The 17,188-nt window shown below is 39.3% G+C and overlaps 1 protein-coding gene across 2 annotated transcripts in view; it reads left to right on the top strand.

The window, feature by feature from the left end:
- The window catches only part of LOC111874670 (frizzled-10), a 44,961-nt gene extending 36,161 nt beyond the window's left edge, over nt 1–8,800 (top strand). For both annotated transcript variants that reach the window (XM_023870367.2, XM_023870366.2), the window contains exon 2: nt 6,517–8,800. In XM_023870367.2, the coding sequence (XP_023726135.1) occupies nt 6,517–7,959 (1,443 nt within the window). In that variant the 3' untranslated portion in view covers nt 7,960–8,800. The remainder of the gene's footprint in view (nt 1–6,516) is intronic.
- The last annotated feature ends 8,388 nt before the right edge of the window (nt 8,801–17,188 follow it).

Here is a 17,188-nt window from a genome sequence, read left to right on the forward strand (position 1 = left end):
CAACTTTTGCCCATTACAGATGTAGTCAAAAGGGGTAAAATTGATGGGAGCACGCAGTAGCGTATTTGGCTGAGGCACTATGCTACAAGCCTGAAGGTGGCGGGTTCGAGTCCCGATGAGATGGGTTTTTTTCAATTGACCTATTCCTTCCAGCCGCACTATGGTTCTGGGTTCGACTCAGTCACCAACAGAAATGAGTACCAGGAATCTTCCTGGGGGGTGAAGGACGGCCGGCGCTTTAGGCTGACAAACTTACCGCCATCTAGTATAAGCCGATTTTCTAGAGAAAATGTGGGAGCCTCGGCTTCTCACAACCCTACGACCTTCACGGCCTGTTACAGGGAGAGCTTTACAATTTTGTAGGGAAATGGTGCACATCAGTACCATGAAGATAAACCTGGAAATGCATTGGAGACCAAACTCAGAGCTGATACTACAAGAATCTCGATTGAAAACACGACGTACCTGATGATATTTCTAAATGGACACGTTTTTCTTTTCTGAAAGTACCAAGCGCAACGCATTTAAGACATCACGAACATGGTATCTGGTTGTACTAATGCCATTACAGAAATAATCTACCTGTATAAGTTCCATGAATTCGTTGAAAACATTTCGGTGTAACTGAAAAAAGAAAATGGCTCTCGTAAAGATGTGTTTTATTCAATGTTACCTAAGTTCTGACTATACGAGCTGCAATGATTTTAATAAGCTTGTCATATTCACCAACTGAAGCATATGAGAAAATAACAATGATTTAAAAATGAACAGGATCTCTTTCTTTGTGTTTTTTGCAAATTTTTCTGTATCTGATACGGTACAGCATGAATGGTGAGAGCTTGGTCAACAGTAATTTGGAAAAAAATTGGAAGGAAGCGGTCGTGATATCCCTGCATTTTTTGATGACACTGAGGAAAACCATGGAAACCCTCAGTCAAGATGGCCGCTGTTCCAGCCGAGACTCGAACTGAGCACTACAGTTACATATAAAGCGTTACCACTGTACTGTCTGCTTGCTACCTGGTTTATAATTGAGGAGACATTTTCTCTGAAACGTCGGTTGGCTTTCAAAGGACTGCACGGCTTTTTATCCCAGGAGATAGAACTCTTCATAATCACTTCTGTGAAAACCTCAAATACTACTTCTGTGACTTGTTTATGGTTTCACATTCGTGTTGAGTTTTTTTTTGGAGCTACATGCTCCAACTATACAACAATGAGTTATAAATCCCACCAGTGAGTCGAGTGCTTCTCTTTCGCACTGCAACCAGGTAGGATACTATAGAAACGTGAACAGTCGTGAAGTTCATCGCCGGTCTTGGTGAGAACATGGCTTTGTGCGTGTAATTTTGTGTTTAATTGGAGATTAATGAACATGTGAGATTGATTTTAGTGCACTGAAAAAAAATGGGTCAAAAACCAACGTTCCGTTTACTGAGTTCCTGGAATTTACAGATAGACATCAAGAGCTAAACTCATTTCAGTCACACAGTCTGTTAACATTTGAGATATTACTTTAATTAGAATTTTTGTAGTGTCTTTTTATTACCTCAAAACATCGGTATTGAGCAGAGTTAACGTAGGAAACTTATTCACTTGCCTTTAGTTTTTTCTTTTTGGTTTTATATTGTCTTTATTTGAAGTGCATTAATTAAAGTTTACATATTTTTGCATGTAAAATTTTCGTATGCAGTATCACTTTTTATGAAGAAATGATACACTGGTTTAAATAAACCAATATTACGTTATATCTGTCTCCTTAATAGGACATGATTTAGATAATAATTACAGCAGCATAGTAAAACACGCTTACGGGTTCGCGAACTGTTGTTAGGGACCAGTGACCTGGAATGTGATTGAAACACAGTGTCGGCCAGATTATAGAATCTACCGCAGTTTAACGACCACGGGTACGCAAATAAGCGTGTTGTATTCGTACATATACTATGTACCTGAGCTCTTCTTGCTGCCTGCTTCATGCTGGTTTCTTGTTTGCCCTTACTCTTCAACCTTGAAGATGGAACACATGTTCCTACGAAATATCAGTTAACTCTCAACGGACTACACGGCGTTATGATAACTCTTCATAACTCTTGTACGAAACTCAGAAGTAAATTATGAGATGGCAAATTAGATGTCGAGTTGTTACATTGAGTAAATGGTTTAGTTCTGAGATCAGGATACTTGATCTTGAATTGACATAACAAACAAGATGGCCGATTTTAATATCAGAATTGTAAATTTGGGAATACGAGGCACGCGACCTTGAACTTTCTTCGGCTGCGAGAATATGTGAATTGAAAGTGCTTTTATGTAGACGGTTTTATAAAGTTAGAAGTTGGACAGTTTAGTAGGAAAATTTATTTTTAACCATGAGAAATTTGAACCTCAACTCCGAGCCATTACCTGAAACATGTGTTTGCTACTTTGGGTTTGTGAATGGGACAGTTATAAACATTAATGTTGTTCGTTTTAAGCTGCGCACAAAGCAAGAGGATGCTTGTAAAAAGGACACTTACTGTAAAGGATCACAGCAATAATCTGTTTTACAGCAACTGACCCTACCGGTACATTCTAGTTTTGTACCCACAAACGGATTTTTTTTCTAAACTAGTCTAGTTAAAGGTAAAGGTAAAGTAGTTTCTGTGTTTAAATAATTAAGCACTAAGCCATGAAGGCGTATGTTGGAGTGGATATATAGATCCACATTTTCTTGACCTAGGCACTAGCTCGATGTGACTGGTCAGCTTCTCGCCCCTGCCGCTTTACCCCCGGGGAAATAGCCACCGGTACTCATTGGGGCTCTGAGGCTGGGCCTCAGAGCCGGTCTGGACAACATGTATAAGACGAAATTCTTGACCCTACGGGGATTTGAACTCCGACCCCTCGTTCGTTCAGCCCGTAGGCAGTTGCTATACAGACTGCTCTATCCCGGCTCACTAAACTCGTCTTGTTACCAACATTTTAAGCAGAGCATATTTTTCTTTCAAACGCTTTCTAATCTAAAACGAAATCTTGTATACCACCTATATGACTCACTGCAAATACTTCCTACCTACATTCAAGACATAACAGCTTAAAAACACAGGGTTGAGGGGCGATGAAAGAAAATGATCTATAATTAACAACCTGGTCATATTTAGTACAGGATGATAATGGGAAGATACTGTAATTTTACAAAATTATTTTTAGAAGTAAGAAGTCTGTACTTATTATATAATTATAAGTTGAACCATTAAAATACAGTTGTCGTTAGTGATTTTGTACTAACATGATTAGCTCCGCGGCATGACTGGTGACGCTAAATAAACCATAAATAAGTGAATAAATAAATGTCTAGTAAAGGTAAAGCTATCCCTGTAACAGACTGTGGAGACCCATAGGGTTGTGAGAATTCGAGGCTCACATTTTATAGACAATCGGCTCACAGATGGCAGTGAGGATGTCAGCCTTGCGCGCCGACCTCTTAGCCCCCAGGAAGATTCCTGGTACTCATTTCTGTTAGAGGTTTAGTCGACCCCAGGGCCATAGTGCGGCTGGAAGGATTAGGTGAATTGAAAAATCCAGTGACATCGACAATCGACCCTGCGACCTCCCAGCTTGTAGCATAGTGCCTCAAACAACCACGCTACCGCGTGGCCCCGAAATAAGTATCCAGTGCCGAGGATAATACTGTGTGAAACTTACCCCCATTCTATAGAGCTCCGTGGCACAAAGCTTATTCTCTCTAGCTTAGTAACTGCAGTGCTAGATTAACAAATGCAGAATAAAAAAATCATACATGGACCACATTTTCCCGCTCCACCCTTAAATCAAAAGCAAACTGGCACCTTTGTCAAGTAAGGGTTTCTTTACAGAAGTATTTTTCTTGTTTTCCACCTTTACAAAAGAAGGAATTTTGCTCAAGCTGTAACGATTCTGACATATTCGGGAGCGCTCGGCCGGGAATACCTACTATCCTGAGGGTCTTCGTAGTTCTCCTCAGTCCTCCCATGTGAGGGGATATTAACTTGCAATTAATCCACGAAAACTTCTTCCGCGGCTTCAATTATTATTCCTGTAGGTAAGTCGGCATAGCAAGTAGGCTATGAGCTAGACGAACGGGGAATCAGGCTTAGATTTATGCCAGTGGCAATAGCTCTTTTCTTATCAATCGCATCCAGATCGGCTCTGAGGCCCACACAGCCTCCCTCCTATGCAGTGGGTACCGGCGGCTGTTTCCCCTGGGGTGAGCTGGTAGGGGCGTGAAACTGACCATTCACTTCCATCTAGTGCCGAGGTTAAGAATGGTGGAACTATATCGTACATCCACTCCCCCAGTTGCTTTTATGATGCAATGATTAGTTAATTAAGTACAGGGACAATTTTTCCTTTACTTTTAGTAAACCAAGTTGCATTACCCGTAAGGTATAATATTAATTCTGTTCATAATTCTGGAAAATGGCTTCTTTAAATAATATGCGCATATTATTTCGTGCGGTAACGTACATTTTAACTACATCCTTGCTACAAACGAGCTGAATCCCCCCCCCCCCAAAGTTTCTTCTCTAACCGGCTTTACTGCGTTAGTGTATTAATAAAAAAAACTGAAATAGGGAACGGTGAGCCGACGTGCGGATACTCCTTTAATTTCTATAATTTGAAAGTATGGAGTTCAGCAGTAAGCGACGAGAATCTTTGGTCTGGTCTGTTGTCATTTGTTCGGTTCATAATGGGATTCCAGATGGATTAATATTTTTCAAGTATCAAAATGTTCCTTTGCCCCTTATTTGAAATTGACTAAACGTATGTGACGACTAATCTAAGTAACTTCAACGACGGAAACATAATTGTATATTGCAATTGTTATTAGTATACTGACTGCTCCGGTTATGGACCGTGGCTGGCTGTTGTTTTCACGGTAATAATATTTCGGGTTTCGTAAAATGCTGGGAATATCTTGAGTAAAAAAAATACAAACTCCGTGGTTTTAGTCCGCAAGCGAACTATACGGACCGAGCGACCGTTGCTTGTCGGCGAAGTTAGTGCCAACTTTAGCGGATATAGGGTGTCGCGTGATCAGCGTAGCGGATCCTCACGGCCGTTAATTTCGGTGTTCTAGACTGGAACCGCTATTTCCTTTAAACAGCTCCTCAATTATCCTCACGAGGCTGAGCGGACCCCGTTCCAGACCTACTACTTCTCCGAAATTCTGGTATCTCAGGGAATCGAACCCGGACCCCTGGATCTGTAGCCAGGAGCTCTGACCACTAGTAATAGAGAGACTATTAGCTTCTCAAGAACTAGTATTCCATAAAATTAATTATAGTTATTATTTTGGAGTTAGTCACAAGAATTTAAAACTAACATTGCTCTGCTAATCGTGAACTACGTATATGAAAGAAAATTATATAGGATGTGGTTGCAACGATAGCCACAGTTTGTTGTGTTCACTATAGATATAATCGTGAATTCTGTGATAGGTTTATTACTTATACTCGTATTTGTGAACTGTGTGTTAGCATTCCTAGTTTATATTCTGGAGGTCCTTGGTTCAGATCTAGCTTTTAATAAGGTTTTCCAATGTTTTCCTCATTCTCTCTAGACAGATGCCTGGTTGGAGTACTTCTTCAGTATTTCTTCAGATAATTTAGTAACCAATTTATACACAGATAAGTTGTAAGGGTGAAGAGTGGTGATAAAACTGAATGTTACCATCTTCAAGGTACTACCCCAGAAGTCACATGAAATTAAGAAGGGAAACTTTCGAGACCTTCAGGATAATCTCTCTATCCCAAACACACCACACAAACATCCTCCCATGCAAGCACACATATGACAATTTTAATAGTTCTCTACAGTAGTGACATGTATGTTTCTTCAAGTGAAGAACATAAATTAGAATTGTATAAGAACAGACACTTCAGGAAAATATTCCAATCTATGATGAAATGAGAGTTTAGGAGAATATTATACAGCAGGAAGCTTTATCATATTATGCAGATCACCACCCAGTACTCCATATGATATTGAAACTTAGGAACTCACAGTTAGCTGGCTTTAGGGCTAGGAATTAAGTGGGGAAACGTCCTGAAGGACAGCCAGTTAGAGGACAGACTAAGATATGGGGGATAACAGTAAGACGTATTTTAGAAAAATAGGTTTTAAGGATGGGTTTTATATACAACCGGCTCAGGATCATATCCAGTGTTGGGCTATGTTGTCCGTAGTGTTAAATCTTCAATTGAGATGAATCTGCATCCATTTTCCATCATATCTTAACATTTACTCAGCATAATGTTAAAAATGGAAGTTTATTAATGCTAGTTCCTGGTGATGTAGTTTCAAATAGTGTACATATTTTTCAAGTGAAATTTTATGCTTGGTTTTAGAAGCAGAACAACTGCATATTCGCCCTTGAAGCAAATTCAAACAATTATATTTCCATAGGAGGATTTTAATTATGTTACATGATCAAATATCTTTGTCTGAAATTACTGTAGCTGCCCTAAGATAAGATATGTTTTTTTTTTACAGTTGTTAACGTTCGTGCCTTTGATACATTACGATTGTTCCCGTCATCTGCGCTTCTTCCTGTGCTCGGCGTTTGTACCATTGTGTGCTGAACATGTTAGTGGACCCATTCCAGCATGCAGAGGACTGTGTGAAGAAGTGCAAGCTGATTGTCAGCCTGTCATGGAAACCTTTAATTTCCCATGGCCTTCAGTGCTCAACTGTTCCCGGTTTCCTGTGAGAGAACAAAATGGACTCTGCATGCAGTATCCAAATACCAGTGAGGAGACAATCCATCCAAATAACGAGATTGGTGGAGTCACATGGGCAGTAAATCCTGCTCCAGTGCATACACAGCAGTGTCCACCCAACTTTGCCCGTGCTCGTGAACCAAGGGCCATAACCTGCAGTCCACGCTGCGGCCGAGATGCATATTACAGATCTGAGGATAAGCAGTTTGCAGAGACTTGGATGACTGGCTGGGCATGGCTCTGCTTTCTTTCCACTCTCTTCACATTGCTCACTTTCTGGGTCGAACCAGCAAGATTCCGTTACCCTGAAAGGCCAGTTATCTTTCTTGCCTTGTGTTACAACCTTCTGGCCCTAGCATATATTGTACGTGGAGCATTAGGACCTACTGCCTTCAGCTGTGTATCTCCTTCTGATGGCGGAGTGCCTTATGTTGCTGTTGATGGCCTGGAGAGTGGTCCATGTACTCTCACCTTCCTAGCACTCTACTACTTTGGGTTGGCATCCAGTGTCTGGTGGGTAGTGCTGGCAACATCATGGTTTCTATCAGCGGCAAAGAGGTGGTCATGTGAGGCCCTGCAAGGATTATCTACATACTTCCATATAGCTGCATGGGCTGGCCCAGCTGTGCTGGGTGTGTCTGCACTTGTCTTACATCATGTGGCAGGAGATGAACTAACAGGATTGTGCCAGGTGTCTGAAGGTGCATCTCTACCATTTCTGGTTATACCACATGCAATGCTACTTCTGGCAGGGTGTACTCTGGCAGCACTAGGTGGAGCAGCTTTGATTCAAGTGCGTCAAGCCATGAAGAGTGCAGGTCAAAGTACTTCCAAACTTGAGAGGCTCATGACTCGCTTAGGAGTGTTTGCAGCTCTATATGTGCTCCCTGTGTTAGGTTCCCTAGCCTGTGTGCTGTATGAAGCTTGGCACAGACCACGCTGGCGCAGCTTGGCACTGCTTGCAGCTCTTGACTGTCGTATTGAACCAAGCTGCACACCTGGACCATCATACCAGGCAGCTGCTGTAGAGGTGGCACTACTTCGGCTCTTTTTATCTCTTGTTGTTGGTGTGACTTCTGGAATGTGGGTATGGTCAGGCAAGACTTGCCGTGCCTGGAGCAAACTCTTCACAGCACCTCGCAAACCTCGGTTACATACATTGAACATATCCAGGAACACTTTTGGTACTGGTTCTCTTCATGTATCACGAGTCTGAAGTGCGAAGTGCAGCTTCATCATATCAATGTAACATAATTTTAGATGGACTTAATGTTGGCATTAGCAACTATGCATAATGTGCTTGTAATCTTGAATTTGAGCTTTTTATGTTTTAATAATTCAGATTTCAACATTAAACAAGGTCTACAGAAATGGAAGTGTGACTTGAATGGACTTAACTAGTCGTTTCGCTCTTTAGTTGGTTTGAAAATTCAGTTACAGTGACAAAATACTTTACAGCACTGTTGTGAACGTCTAAAATGTCATAGTTTTTAAATACTTTAATTCAGTCAGTCATTTTATTACATAAAATACTGACCGGAATGAGACACTTTGTGTTTCTTTATTACATTCTCAAGTTCAGACAAGATTGTGTGTATTCATCGTGAACATTAAGAGAATCTGAAAAAAAAAAAACTTTTAACTTTATAAATATCAGGCTTATAAATAAATTAAATGTTATGTTCATATGGAATAATTGTGTAATATTAAGGTTTGATTAATAATCTAAGAGTGACAGTAAACCCCTGCTAATCTGGATTAACTGAGGGAGGCATCCGGATTAAGCAATAATCCATATTAGTGAGGCAAAAGGCAGCCCTAAAAGAAAAAAGAAGAAGAAAAAAAAAGACAACTTAGAGCACAAATAATTGGAAAATTTAATGTTATAAATAGTACTAATGAAAATAAATAAAAAATGTCACTGTAGATCCTTTATTTAAAACTTTAATAAGAGAGTAGATTTATTCATTGATTGAAGACTCAGAAATTATATTTGTTTTTGCACGTAATAATGCAGTTTGAAGAAAGCTGTCAAGTTTTGTCTGAACAGACAAGTGGCTCAATTGCTTTTCTAAATGCCATGTGTCTTTTAAAGTGTGTACTCAACTGCGAACAGTGAGCCAGGATAGCATACTAGGTATAGTGACTGGCTACGGGCTGGATAGCCAAGGGGTCAGAGTTGAAGTCCCAGTAGGGTCAAGAATTTTCTCTTTTTTACATCATCCAGATTGGCTGTAGGATCCACCCAGCATCCTATCCGTTAGGTACCAGGGACTCATTTCTGGGAGGTAAAGCAACTGCGGTGTGAAGCTGACCACTCACCTCAAACTAGTGCCAAAGTGAAGAAAATGTGGATCTATAAATCCACTCCCCCATACACCTTCATGGCCTTGTGCTTAATTAGTTCAGCACAGGGACAACTTTACCTTTTTTTTACATTTACTCAACTGTGAACAGCATTCTTCATTTATCATATTTCAATCTGGATTATTCAGATTAACTGTAACTGGATCAGCGGGGGCTTACTGTATATGATTTCTTTAGGAATGTACTATGTATTCAGTATGTTGGCATAATACAAATTTTCATAATATGAGACCCAGCATTCACCAGCATGAGTGTAAATCACTGTCAGATGTGTTAGTGTGGCCACAGTCCTAAAAGGGCTGAAGGTTTTTGTTTTGATTTTTCTGTAAAGGCAAACAAACTGTCATACACAGTGTAACATAAAACTAAATATGTCAATAACACTGATCAGCATTGATTTAACACAATTGGGTTTATACTGTTTCAAATATATTGATGTAGATTACACCCTTGACCAAGTAGTGAAAGAGTTATATTGTATTGTTGCGTGCATAAAAGTTTCCTGTTGTGTTTCGCTCTATAATATTTATTTAAGTAAGACTGTCTTTAATTTTATGTTTACAGCTCATTTATTTCAGTTTAATGTTCAATCCCCCTCCCAGAAAATTCTTAAATGGGGCTTTCTTGCATGTTCTATGTGCAGGCAAACATCTGAGATTTTTGCGTAAGAACTTTATAACAGATTTGTTATAAAAATATAATTACTTTATATTATTTATCTGTTTATGTTGATCCAACTCTTAGGCTTTTATATTTTTTGGAAGTGGATATTATTGCTGATGTTTCAGGGGTACATGTTGTCTAGATCTTTAGGGTTGACCCTATAGATATAGTCGGTAAGTATCATATAAACATCATCAACAATGCCCAAATCCACATACTATAAACACCCAAGTGCTTGGGTTAATTTCAACAGTTTACCACTGTGAAAATCTAAAATCAGTAACTTTTTTCTTAGTACTTTGCCCATATTTTATTGGAATTATGCAGTGTGCTATAGAATTGCATGCATACAATTATGCTACTTGATGTGACTGCTGCCGCTGCTGTTGCTACTGTTTTGTATTTTAAGGTGAAGTTTTAAAACTAGCTGTACATTTTGCAAGAATGATTTTGCCTTAGTAGTTTTTATATAATTTCAGGCACCCATCCACAGAAACAAAAATTTCACCTTAAGCTATAATTTTAATTTAACTTTTCATATATTTGTATAGATTTGTGTTAATTTTTTTCGTAGTGATTTGACCGAATGGAGGCTGTATTATTTGAAGTAAAGTGCCATTTTAAAACTAGAATAATACTTAAAACTATTAAAGTTATTTTACTTGAATTGCTTATCATTATTTCCCAACTTTAACCACTTCAATTTGTCATACCACAAATATAATTACAAACAGGAGAGTAGAAATTTTCTGTGGCTGCCACTTTATATATCTATATTAAAGTAGCAGCAAAACTTGATGAAGGTAATGAATATTATCTAAGCTGAGTTATGCTCATTTATGTTTATTCTGAATAGGTATTATTTAACATATAGCATGTATATATAGGGGGTGGAAAAAATAATGGAAACCCTAAGAAATTGAGGAATAGAATTTGTCTTGTCTACATTAAAGAACTTCAGTTGGCAACACTGAATGTTTCCATTTGTTTACACTCTGTAGTGCTCGTGTCAGTGCAACAGTGACAGTGTTGAATAACAGTTTGTGTGAAAGAATCAGAAAATGGGAATATACAGCATCCCCTGAAAATTTGGTTATGTCTGCATAGGACAGACAGTCTCCAAGATTGATGCCAGAATTAAGAAATACCACTGACTCATTCATCTTGAACAGCCAGGCAAGTAAGTTATGACAGGGTACATCATCAATTTGGGATACTGCATTCAGCTCCAGGACAAAAATATCCTCTCCATGAAATTGAGGTATATGGATTGCATTATTATGGAGGTAATTGAATCCCAATCCAGGAACATTTTCAAGAAGGATAGCTCCTATTTAAGTCATGGAAATATCTCATCTTTTCTCTGAAGGTATATATGAGGAGTTCCCACTTTTAAGATTTTTGCGATGGTGTTTTTCAGGTCATCTAGCCCATGCACAATGCCCTTTTCAGTTCATGGAATTGGCCTTTTCAGGGCGTCAATGCTTCTAGAGTATCTTGGCTGCTTCTGCAGAAACTTATTTCTTCATGCTCCTGTGCCGCTTGCTTCTGTCATCTCTGTCCACCTCCTTCTCTAGACATATACATGACTTCTGTCCACTTCTGCCATTCACTCAGCACACAAACCAGCATCTTTAGGGGCCAACTTGAGGTGCCAGTTCTTCTCATGTGAAGGACAAATTTACATTAAGCAGTATTTTATATTCATTACCTCTTTTTACGCTACTTTTATTTTAGAATCTGTTATCTACTGATTTCATTCTTATTATGAGTAAGATAAAGGTAACATTTTCCCCTTGCTTCACTGTGCTGTGAAGGCATGTGGGGGAGTGGATGTATGGATCCACATTTTCTTGACCTTGGCACTAGTTTGAGGTGAGCAGTCATCTTGACGCCCCTGCCGCTTTACTCCTGGGAAAAGAGCCCCCCATACCCATTGGATAGGAGGCTGGGTGGGTCCCAGAGCCAGGCTGGATGATGTGGAGAAGAGAAAGTTCTTGATACTACAGGGATTCGAACTCCAGTTCCTATGTCTTCCAGCCCATAGCCAGTAACCATACTGACTGTGCTATTCCGAATTCTTATTATGAGTATATTGTAATTCTTTTACATGAACATGGACTGGACCACGCGGTCCCATTCTAAGCCTATTTTTTTTATTGCTAGTGGGGGTGGGACTAAGTACCTTGTACTGTGGTCACTTCTGGCCTATTGTACCAGCCCCAGATGATAGGCGAGGGTGATTGTGGCAATTACCACTGCAGTGTGCCTTTCTCTGACACTTTATATTTTATCTCTAATTTATTTCAAAACAAATTTTCTGTTCAGTGAAGGCAGTTAGGTTTTGATGACTTCAAGCTGCAGCCGTGGTTCTCTTAATCTCCCATAATACCTTGATTTCCCTTAATGTGTTTTTTTTTTTCAGAACTTTAAACCATTTGGTTAGTGAGAGATTGATGTACTGTATATAGAGTTTAATCTGTAGTTTCTCAGAAAGAAGCCAGTAAGTTAATAGAGATTCTGAACTGAAGGACAGACTGCACTTTTAAGAGTTTTTCCACTCGCAATTACATCACACAGCTGCTTTATTTGTTACTGTCATTCTGAACTATTTCAAATTCACCAGATCCTACAAATTTAATGGCAGTTGTTGTATAGTAACTATAACTCCGTGGAGATGAGCCCTTCTTCAGAAGCTGCCAGTTGTGCAGCTATTCAAGAATTTCCCAACATATTATGGAACCAAAAGGTTCATTACTGTGTTCATAAGAGCCCTCTACTGGTGCATATCCTGAGGCAGATCAATCCAGCCCCACCACCTCCTCTCTTTCTAAGATCCATTTTAATATTATCTACCCACCTATATATGTCCTGGTCTTCCTAGTGGTCTCTTTCCTCCTGGCTTTCCCACCAAAATTGTATATGAATTCCTTTTCTGCCCCATTCGTACTGTATGCCCTGCTCATCTCATCCTCCTTGACTCGATCATTCTAATTATATTGGCGAAGGATATAAGTTATGAAGCTCTTTATTATGCAGTTTTGTCCAACCTCCTGTCACCTCATTCCACTTTGGTCCAAATATTCTCCTCAGGTCCCTGTTCTCAAACACCCTCAGTATATGTTCCTCCCTTAATGTCAAAGACCAAGTTTCACACCCATACAAAACTGCAGGCAAAATTATAATTTTGTATGTTCTAATATTTATGTTTTCAGACAGTAGACAAGAAGACAAAAGGTTCTGGGCTGAATGGTAGAAAGCATTATCTGAGTTCAGTCTCCTCTTAATTTTCTCCTGAAATGTTACTGTCATTCCCAAATATTTGAACTGCACCATATTTTCAAAGGATCTGTTGGGTATCTTTATGTTGCCATCATTCTGCTCAGTATTCTGGTGGCAAGACAGCAACAGACACTTAGTTTTCTTTCTGTTTACTTCTAGATCAACATCCTTACTAGTATCATTTAAAGTTTCTGCACTTTTTTATGATATCTGTTATCTCCCAGTAGATTCACATCAGCATAAAAGTCCCATTTAATATCAGTCCCATCTAGTGTTCCTGGACCTTCCAAATGGCATTGTAAAGCAATGAACAGCAATGGTGATAAAGCATCTCTTTGTTTTGTAGAGGAAATGCATCAGAGAAAGTTTTACCTATATGGACTTTACTATACTTCATTTAACCACATTTTAATTGGCCTAACTAGTTTCATGAGTACCTCAAACCCTATCAGAATATAGTACAATATTCCCCTTCTGACCAAATCATAGACTTTCTTGAAGTCTATGAATAGTTGATGTACTGCCTCCAGTGTACTCCCATTTTTTCCAGTATCTGACAAATGAAAGATATTTGATCCATAGTTGATCTGTAATGCCAAAATCCACACTGATGATCCTCAATAATTTCATCTACATATCAACTTAACCTTGAGAGAATATTGGGTAAAATTTTGTATGAAGTTGGTAAGTGATATCCCATGATAATTACTAGTCAGTTTTTATCATCCTCCTTGTAAATTGATACAATTAATAGACTCCTTCCACTGATCAGGCATTTCTTCCTTATTCCAAATAGAATTAATTAGTTTATGGATCTCAAACCATAATGTTTCACCTACTGCTTATGCCATAATTTTGTGGAAATTGTCATTCACAAAGACATTAAGAACAAATTAAATCCAGGGAATGTCTGTTACCAGTAAGTTCTTAATCTTTTTGTCTTCCTGCCTGTCCACAAAAGAATGATCAAATCAAGGATGATGAGACAGGCAGGGTCTGTACTACAAGTAGTTACCAGAAAAGCCTATAGAATTTTGGTTCAGAAATTTGAAGGAAAGAGATTTCTTCAAACCCTACACATAGATGGGAGTAAACTAAAATAGATCCTATACAGGGCATGAGAATATGGATGAATTCATCTGGCTCAGAGTTTGGCTGTTGTGAACACAGTAATGAAACTTGTTCTGTAAGAGGTACAGTGTATACTGTAAAGATATGCACGAGAATTAGCTGTAAAACTGACAGTTTCCCTATCCAATGGTTGTAATACCTGTATGTATGGATTGTTGAATGATAATAAAATGAAATGAAATTTCTTGAATATCTGAGACAAGTAGCTTCTCAAGAATTTTGCTCTGGGTGTTGTTCCGGCTTTCCATTCTGGAGCATTAACGTGTATTTCGACCTTTTTACATTTATTTTTAGACTAACATTTTAAGTAATTTATTAAGAGCATTTCCTTGTTATTCTTTATGCTGTTAAGGGGTCACTTGCTACCAACTGGGGCCCAGGAGGGTTCCTGGTTTATATCTGAAACAGGAAATTTACCTAATGCATTTGCTGTTCTGTAATATATTGTGTCATGTTCTGTACAGCATTAGAGGTTGGGAAATCTAAAGATTTTAATTGACAATCAGGGTTTAAACAAGAAGCTGAGTTATACCTGAGCAAGTTCAAGTGGGGAAGTTCCTTCATGACTCTGAACCACACAATGCTAGATGTATATGTTGCATGCCAAGGGGACAGCTCAATTATTGTTGCTGCTCAGAATAAATACTTAGAAGAAGCACACCTTGAAAAAGAGTCATGTTATTGAGGTAAGTACAACAGAAACAAGGTTTTCTGTCAGGTCTGGCAGTTGAGCATCATAACTTGAATCTTTCCTGACTCATTTCAGTCAGTTTCAGGGTCATGACTATTGACCCATGTTTCATCAGCTGTTACAAAGAACTTTCCATCAGTTTCAGAAGCCACACACAAGCATTTTTCTTTCTGCTCCTGTGTCAACGTTCAGAGAATAAACTTAGCTAAGACATGCCTCATTTCCAAATTTTGGTTACTGGCCTGACATGTCCTGCAGCTTCAGCCAATATTCTGACATTCCATGTTAAGTAATGTTTTTGCGGTACTCGTTCACTATTTTTACTGAAAGAAGAATGCCCATGATGCCTGTTGCTTTCAACAGATGTCTGTCCACCTTTAAAATGAACATGTTCAAGCACTATGTTCTGGGTGTGACCCTTTTGGTCTCACAGTTAATGCATACACACTTTTCTGTGTTTCAGGATATTACTAAATGAACACATCACATAAACACACTAATTGAAGACCATGAATGACAGAGACAAGGCAATGCGCGGTAAACGTGTCAGAACATGACTATCACAGGCATCCCTGTGCAGTGAAGTATATCTGAGACATTAATTCAGTTTTGTATTTCTGAAACAGTCCTCATGTTATAAACATCTTTGCAAGGGTAGATTTGTCTCCAGCATCAAGACGAGAGACATATGCAAACAATTAAAGACTGCATTTGGAGTGTATTGTGTGTTATTCCACTGTATTACACATTTTGCCATTTGTCCTGCTTTAGAGTAGATCATTTGTTCATGTCTATTTATAAGAAAGCAACTTTCCTGTTCCCTGCCATGAACTTAATAGAGAACACCAAAAGATATTATGAAATTTGGTCTGTATTCATCATAATATCTATGGTTGCCATGGCTGTTAAAATGATGTGCAAGTATTACAGTAGTCTTTTGGTTGCAATTTGAATCCTTATTCCCAACTGTTTTCAATTATACAAGTAAATTTTAATTTGTCAATTTGAGTCTTTCTCCTTCTACAGTATGTGCCAAAATGTGCAGTACTGAAACCCACACATCTCGAACGCACATTATGCATTTGTCAACGGGGCATAGCTCCAGCCGCATGTGTTCCCAGTAGTGAAAAGGAAGTTGTGTTATGCAGTTGTTGGAAATGGGTCTCTCAACGGAGGAAAAAGTATTCATAGTTGAGTATTATTTCTGCTCATACGGAAGTGGTTGCCAGATAACTCACTTCCTTGGTTTTGAGCAGCCAGATGTTGTCGTTTGGAAACGCTACATAGTACACGTGTGACGATATGGTGTGCCATCTCAGCACGATATATTAGGCCCCTATATCATTGAGCATGCTCTTACCGTCACCCAAGAATGCTACAGGGACATGGTGATTGGACATTTCTTCAGGATTTGAGAAGGTTGTCATGCGAGGGGCCTTCACATGAATAGACAGTGGTATCAACAGGATGTGTTTTCATTTCAGTACTGAATGTTTTGGCGCATACTGGATAAGGTTTTAGCTAACTAATTTTTTTTAATTCACTTAGTGGGGGGTGGAGTCCAACTGGGTCCATTCGGCATGGTGGCCACTGATTGGCCTATTGTAGCTTGCCCTGGGTGAGTATGATGATGTTGGAGAATTTGGTGGAATGAAGATTGGCAGGGGAAACTGAAGTACTCAGAGAAAACCCGCCCCAGCGCCACTTTGTCCACCACAAATCCCACTTGACCAAACCCGGGATTGAACCTGGGCCGCCTTGTTGGGAAGCCAGTGACTAACTGCTTGAGCTATGGTGCAGCCCTTTAGCTAAGACTAACTTCATGGAACTGAGTCCTTCAGATGGCGCTAATGCAGCTACTCAAGAACTTCTCAGAATTTTATGGAACCTAAGGGTTCATTACCATGTACACAAGAGCCCTCCACTGGTCCGTATCCTAAGCCAGATTGATCCAGTCCATACCACCCCATCCTATCTCTCTCTCTCTCTCTCTCTAAGATCCATTTTAATACTGTCCACCCCCCTATGTCTTGGTCTTCCTAGTGGTCTCTTTCCTTCCAGCTTTCCCACCATTATTCTATATGCATTCCTCTTCTCCCCCATTCATGCTACATGCCCTGCCCATCTCATCCTCCTTGACTTAATCATTCTAATTTGATGATGAATATAAGTTTTGAAGCTCCTCAGTTTTCTTCAACCTTCTCTCACTTCACCTCCCTTCAGTCCGAATATTCTCCTCAACACCCTCACTCTGTTTGTTTCTCCCGTAACGTCAGAGACCAACTTTTACACCCATACAGAACCACAGGCA

The sequence above is a fragment of the Cryptotermes secundus genome, unplaced genomic scaffold (assembly GCF_002891405.2).
Source record: "Cryptotermes secundus unplaced genomic scaffold, Csec_1.0 scaffold56, whole genome shotgun sequence".
NCBI lineage: Eukaryota > Metazoa > Arthropoda > Insecta > Blattodea > Kalotermitidae > Cryptotermes > Cryptotermes secundus.